Source organism: Chiloscyllium plagiosum, chromosome 16, assembly GCF_004010195.1.
Source record: "Chiloscyllium plagiosum isolate BGI_BamShark_2017 chromosome 16, ASM401019v2, whole genome shotgun sequence".
NCBI lineage: Eukaryota > Metazoa > Chordata > Chondrichthyes > Orectolobiformes > Hemiscylliidae > Chiloscyllium > Chiloscyllium plagiosum.
In genome coordinates this window covers 30,644,646-30,651,873 of record NC_057725.1, presented here as the reverse complement: position 1 = coordinate 30,651,873, position 7,228 = coordinate 30,644,646, and the positions used below count along the sequence as shown (strand labels likewise).

General features: G+C 40.8%; 1 protein-coding gene across 2 annotated transcripts in view; it reads left to right on the top strand.

The window, feature by feature from the left end:
- The first annotated feature begins 270 nt into the window (after window positions 1–270).
- ctr9 (CTR9 homolog, Paf1/RNA polymerase II complex component) overlaps window positions 271–7,228 on the top strand; it is a 60,705-nt gene continuing 53,747 nt past the window's right edge. Inside the window, exons 1-2 of one of the 2 annotated variants that reach the window (XM_043705683.1) lie at window positions 271–379; window positions 5,220–5,318. In XM_043705683.1, the coding sequence (XP_043561618.1) occupies window positions 290–379; window positions 5,220–5,318 (189 nt within the window). In that variant the 5' untranslated portion in view covers window positions 271–289. The remainder of the gene's footprint in view (window positions 380–5,219; window positions 5,319–7,228) is intronic. The other variant, XM_043705682.1, reaches the window with a different exon arrangement.

Below are 7,228 nucleotides of genomic sequence, written 5' to 3'. Positions count from 1 at the left end.
CAATGAAGGCAAATATCCTCGAAGGGCTGAATGGCCTCCTTTATTCCTAAAGTTTATAGATTACATTCAGAAAAGTAGAGCTGAGACCAAGGTTTGATATAACTGAATTTTAAAACAGGTCCAAGAGGCTGTTTGACCGACTTCAACTTCTTCCACTGAATGCAAACATTATTTATCTTACATACAATTTTTCCTTCACACACCTCCATGTGGTAACCCCACTGGAACTCGCTCACTTGGTACCACCCCCTTCCCCCCAGCGGCTTCCGGTGCCCGCACCGTGCCCCGGATGCAGACTCTGGGCCCTGGCTCCGGGGTTAGAGAGGCCGCGATGCTGTCGCGCGGATCCATCGAGATCCCGCTCCGGGACACGGATGAGGTGAGAGACCGGCAGCGTACGGCGAGGAGGAGGAGGAGGAGGGGAGGGCTCCGGAAGCGGGCCGGGAGGAGGGAGAGTTACCGCGGGGCGGGACCAAGCTCGGCAATCAGGCGCTGTCGGCCGAGACTTTACCCCGAAGGCCCCGCCTGTTGTGGCCGGGGGAGTGTGAGAGGTGCAGGGGCCACTGCTGGAAGGGGAGCGGTGGGGGAACCGGGAGTCCTGGCATTAGTTTTATTCTCAGTTAACATCAGTAAGGACAGTTTATAATATGATCGTTGTCGGATTGTTGTTTGAGTAATCTGGGCTGCGGGATCTTGCCGTATGCCCTTTAGCTACCGGATCTTAACTGTGTCCCAATTTGTCATTTGGATCTTGCTGTGTGCCATTTTGCAATGGGATCTTTTTTCCTGTCTCCCTACTGGCTGACACCTTTCCTAGTAATAAGTACTTAGTAGCAATGACAGTTCATGGCTGTAAACTGTTTGGGATGTCCTCAGATTCTGAAAGGTACTATGTAAAGGCAACGTCGTTCTCTTATTTTTGTTGTCTCCATGCTCATCTTCACAAACTTTGGGTTATTCGAAACTGCTATCCATGCTTCAGACTTTTACAGTGATGTCCACTAGCAATTTTACAAGCCAAGAGACAAACTCTTGGAAGTGAACTGATTTGGTGTAGAAAGCTGAAATTGGACCCTGCTTTCAAATTTTAAAGTTAGTCAAGTATGGTTTACATGATTTATTCAAACTTTCAGGCTCTTGTACCTCAGCTTCAGCCTCCTACCCTGTGTTCCCTTATATCCAAAAATGTACCAACCACTGTCTGAATAAACTCAATTACAGAGTATAAACAGTTCTGTGATATAGAAATTCCAAAAGGTTCATACCCTCTGAGCAGCCTTCCCTCTAATTTTCTTCCCAGCTGTACAGGCACCAGAGGTCCATGCATAGCAGTGACTTCCAGAAGCAAAAGTTCATGACACTGTCCACAAACTGTAGATTCCCCAGCAAAGGGAAAGGAAGCTTTTCTCTATCTAATTTGTCAAACACTTAGGAATTTTACGTGTTTCAATTGATGGTGGTGTATAAGCCTCATCAGTGATTTGTTTGATATATTAGAGGTCACAGCTCTCTATTAGAAACAATATTATTCCACCTGAAATGCTTTAAATAAAGGTTCCAAACAAAGTAGAAAAAAAATATTGTGCATGCTGGAAATCTGCAGTAAAATCCAAAAATGCTTGTAGCATCCAACAGCATCTGTGGAGATAGAAAGGAAGTTAACATTTTAAATCAAAGTGTGATGAAAAGCCACAGACCAGAAATGTTAACTGTTCCTCTTTCCATAGATGCTGCCAAGCCTAAGTGTTTTCAGCATTTTCTGTTTGCTTTCAAAGGAAAGCTGCTGTTATGGCTGCCAAACTCTGCCTCTTAGTTTAGTTTTATGATAACAACTGAACAAAAGTGATAATGTTAAGTTCTTTGAGTTTCTTCAGATTTTAGTCCTTTTTATTAGTTGTGTTTCTACACCAAAGAGAGAATTTCTAACTGACCATGAGAGCTCAATACTTCCTTTTTGGTTAATTAGAAAGGTCAACAAAAATTACCTCATGCAACATGCAGCTAAAATAATGCCATTGTGGCCTGAGCATTGCAAGCACGCATTATCTGTTTAAGAATTTAAAGAGTTATGGGCGAAAAGCTGGCAAATGGGACTAGACTAGTTTAGGATACCAGCATGGACGAGTTGGACCGAAGGGTCTGTTTATGTGCTGAACATGTCTATTACTCTAATTATAAAATATGGGATAAGTGGGCAAGGAGGGATCAAGTAAATGCTGGAGGGACTAGTATTGTGTTATTTTGGTTGGCACAACAAACATCACTGAAAGCATTATGAGCAATGTGCAAACGTGACTTTTGGGTGAGGGAGTAGAGAACCCAACATAAAATTTGGTTGTGGAGTGGAATTGGTCCTTTGATCAGCAGCATATGAACAGGACTGAATGAAACCAATTATAGTACCTCAAATCTAGCAGCCTTGGGAACAAAGTGTGCCAGATGTCAAATATTTTGAGATCTTTGGTCAAACATTTGGGCTGATGGCAGTTCGGGTCAAGTCAGGTTGGATGCTGTCAGGGTAGTTTGGAGCATAAGATAAAATGGTAGGAAAGCAGTAGAACCTATCTGAAGTCTCACTGCACCAATGCAGCCCTCTAGCCATAATTGTCCACTAAATTATTTTTAATATTTTACTAAATGAAAATTAATGCATTGAAGGGTATAACAATGGCAGGTTTCAGACATGGCTGGGATTTGGGTACCTGGGCTTGAGTTGCTCCATCTGTATTTGTTTTGCATTCTTTAGTGGGAGGTGAAAAAAGAGACTCATTTTCTGGTGGTGGACATGTCAAGAAAATCCTGAGATTTAGGCATACTATTTTAAGATTATGAGTGAGGCTTAATTTTATTGAGAAGTTATACCTCATAATAAATTTGCAAGGGATCGGTGCAAGATCACTTTTGTTTTTCATTTATGTAAATGATTTAGATGAGAATATAGAAAGCAAGGTCAAGGTTAAGTTTGCAGATGACACCAAAATTGGTGGTATAGAGATCTTGATGAGTTTGGTCAATTGGCTGAAGAGTGGCAAATGAAGTTTAATTTGGAAAAATGCAAGGTATTGCATTTCGGTAAAACAAGCAAAGACAAGACTTATTCAATTAAAAGTAGGACCTTGGACAGTGTTGTAGAAAGAGTCTTAGGAGTTCTGGTACATAATTCTTTGAAGTTTGTATCGCATAAAACTAAAGGGCATAGGTTTAATGTGAGAGGGGAAAGGTCTAAAAGGGACCTAAGGAACAACTTTCTGAAGCAGTGGGTGGTGCATGTATGGACTGAACTATCGAGGAAGTGATTTAACTGGTACAATTACAAGATGTAAAAGGCATCTGGACATGTATATGAATACAAAGATTTAGAGGGATATGGGCCAAATGCGGGCAAAGGGACTAGATTAATTTAGGATACCTGGTTGGCATGGAGGATTTGGATGGAATGGTTTGTTTCTGTGCTGTACATGTCTATGACTATTTAGACAGGGTGGTTAAGAAGGCATTTAGTATGCTTGCCTTCATTGCTGAGACTCTTGAATTAGGAGTTGGGGTGTCATGTTGAGGTCATGTGGGTGAGGCCTTTTCTGGAGTACAGTGTCCAGCTCTCATCGTGTTATAGGAAGGTTATTATTAAGCTAGAGAGGGTTCAGAAGAGATTTGCCAGAATGTTGCTGGGATTGGAGGGTTTGAGTTGTAAGGAGAGGCTGGATAGGCTGGGACCTTTTTCACTGGAGAATGAGAGATTGAGAGGTAACCTCATAGAGGTTTATAAAATAATGAGGGGTACAGATAAGGTGACCGGCAGGTGACTTTTCTTTAGGGTGGGGTATTTCAAGACTCGGGTATATTTTTAAGGTGAGAAGAGAAAGATTTTAAAAAAACATGAGGGGCAATTTTTTTTTACACAGTGGTTCGTGTGCAGAATGAACTTTGAGAGGAAGTGATGGATGTGGGTACAGTCACAACGTTTAAAAGACTTCTGGATAAGTATTTGAATAAGAAATATTTGGAGGAATATGGACTGATGGACCCAAGCACAAGCAAGAAGGACTAATTCAGTTTGGAATTGTGACTGGCATGGACTAAAGGGTCAGTTTCCGTGCTGTATGACTGAGTGGACATGTCTGCATTGACTTGTTACCCTTCTACTCTGTGTCTGCCAATGTATAGATTTTAAAATCCTTGTTTTCAAATCCTTCCATATCCCCTAAACTCCACTATCGGTAATCATGCCTTCAGCTACTTAGACCCGAATTTCTGGAACTCCTTCCCTAGACTTTTCCAGCTCTCCTCTTTTTCTTTAATACACTCTTTAAAACTTTCCTGTTTGGCTAAGTTTTTGGTTACCTGCCCTAATAGCTGTTTATATGGCTCTGTCTCAAATTGTTTTATAATGAATCCTGTGAAGCATCTTGGCATGGTTTACTGTGTTAAAGGTGCTTTATAAATGCAAGTTATTGTTCTTTGTTACTAAGCTGTTGGTTACCTTCTAAACTTTGAATGATCAGTTTTCCACATTTCTGTGGAGTATTTTGGATATTTCCATAAATGCAGACAGTCTTGAAGGAATGTACCCATCTGAAACTTCAGCTCAGTTTTTTTACTCTTAAAGATAATAATATTAAAAGTTTGAGTGTTCTGTACCTAATTCAGATTTTCTGCCTCCATTAAATTAATCAAGGAAAATGCTTCCTCCTGAAAACCGATGAGGATGAAGTTTGGCCAGTCATTTTATTTGAGTATTGCCTCTGTTGGCAGAGTGATCTGGTGCTAAGCAGTTTTTAAAAATGAATTCACAAGATGTGGCTGATGTTATTCATGTTAACATTTACTGTCCATTCCAAGTTGCTCGTAAGGAAGTGGTGAGATATCTTGAACTCCAATGAATAGCTTCCCAGGCCATTTCAGTGAGTTGTTAAAATTCAAACCATTGTTGTTGATCTGGAGTCACATTGGACAGACCAAGTAAAGACAACAGATAGTGAACTAGATCGGTTTTGTGACAATACAGTAGTTGACGGCTATTATTGCCAAGATCACCTTTTTCTTTCATGTTTTATTTTATTGATTTTAAATTTTCCATCTGTTTTTAAATCAAGCCTGTGGATCATTGGTCCAGCCTCTGGATTACTAGTCCAGTAACATAGCCACTATGGCAACATTAATTGGTTGTAAGGGAGTGGCGGATAGCCATATCTAACCTATATTTCACTGTTGTTCCTTAGGTCATTGAGCTTGATTTTGACCAGCTACCAGAGGGAGATGAAGTCATCAGTATTCTCAAGCAAGAACACACCCAGCTCCACATATGGATGGCCTTGGCGGTTTGTATTTCAGTACTTCTTACGGAGATGTAAAGAAGGACAATTATAAATATCCAGCAATAATCTGACCGTCGATTTGAATAAGAGAAATTTAGATAAGAGAATGTCACTGAAAGGTTGGCATCATTTGGTTGAAATGTCCCTGGTCTACTTGAGGTGTCTTGATGAACTAACTGAGGAGTTGACATTGTGGAGGCTGTGAACCCAAGCTTCTAATCTGCCTGAGATATGGGGTGGTGCTAGATGATCAGAGGATTACAAATTGCATCTGTTTGAGAAAAAGATAAACACATAATTGGTCAGTTGGGCTAACAGTGGTGGGCAATCTTATGGAAGCTAAGATAAATTAATTGTCACTTAGAAAATTTGTAAGTGGCAGTCAACATAAAATAGAGGATAGTTGTTTCTAATTGAATTGTTCAATGAAGCAATGGAGAAAGGTGTGATTGTGTCAATTTTTAAAAGACATTTGATAAAGTACCACATTGTTGTATTAGCAAAATTATAGCCCATATGCTCAAGGGCAGTGGCAGCTTGGATGCAAAATTAACTAAGGGTCAGAAACTCTAGAAGAGTGATGAATGGTACTTTTCAGACTGAAAGGCAGCATGCAGTAATGAGACCTGAAGGTTTACTGATCTTACTGATTAATGACCTAGATTCAGATATACAAGACATTTTTCAAAATTTGCAGTTTGCATGCAGCTTTCAGAGGTTGTAAACTATGAGGATGATAGTAGCAAGCTTCTGAAGGGCATAGATTGACTACTGAAATAGGCAGACACGTGGCAGATGAAATTTAACTCAGAATTATAAAATAAACATATTTTTGCAAAGAAATCAGAGAGGCAATATAAACGGGATGGTATAATTTTACAGTGGGTGTGGGAACAGACACATAGGCATAGGTTCACAAATATTTAAAGGTGGCAGCACAGCTATCAAGAAAGCATACAAGTTCCTTAGCTTTATTATTTGAAATGTAGAGTACACTTCAAGGAACTTGTGCTTTTCTGTATAAGGACCATTATACAAGGCAATGTCTTTAGTGTTAAGGCTTTGGAGGTGGGGCAAAGAGTAGCATTAAGATTAGTGACTTCAGTTATGTAAAAACTGGAGAAGCTAGGATTGTTTTGACTAGTACAAAGAACATAGAACATAGAAGAATACAGCGCAGTACAGGCCCTTTGGCCCTCGATGTTGCGCCGATCCAAGCCCACCTAACCTATACTAACCCACTATCCTCCATATACCTATCCAATGCCCGCTTAAATGCCCATAAAGAGGGAGAGTCCACCACTGCTACTGGCAGGGCATTCCATGAACTTACGACTCGCTGAGTGAAGAACCTACCCCAACTTCAGTCCTATATCTACCCCCCCTTAATTTAAAGCTATGCCCCCTCGTAATAGCTGACTCCATACGCTGGATTAGATTCTGGAGACAGGAATAGGGATGGATGTAGGGAGAGGCAGGCAGTCTGAGAGGCACAGACAGGGGGTGTTTCAGGGAGGAGAGTATTGTATATACTAACAGAGATATGGAACGTTATAGTGATGGAAGACATTTACTGTTATAAGAAGGCTTCTAGGTTCTGAAGTCTATAGGAAGGCAATGAAGAAAGCCAGGTTACTGGGATAGATTGAATTCCATTTGCCACCTTTCTGCCCAGCTCTGCAGCTTCTCTATATCCTGCTGTAACCTGCCACATCCTTCCTCACTGTCAACAACTCCTCTGACTTTCGTATCATCCGCAAACTTGCTTACCCAACCTTCTAACCCCTCTTCCATGTCATTTATAAAAATGACAAACAGCAATGGTCCCAAAACAGATCCTTGCGGAACACCGCTAGTGACGGCACTCCATGAAGAAACTTTGCCATCAACTACTACCCTCTGTCTTCTTCCAT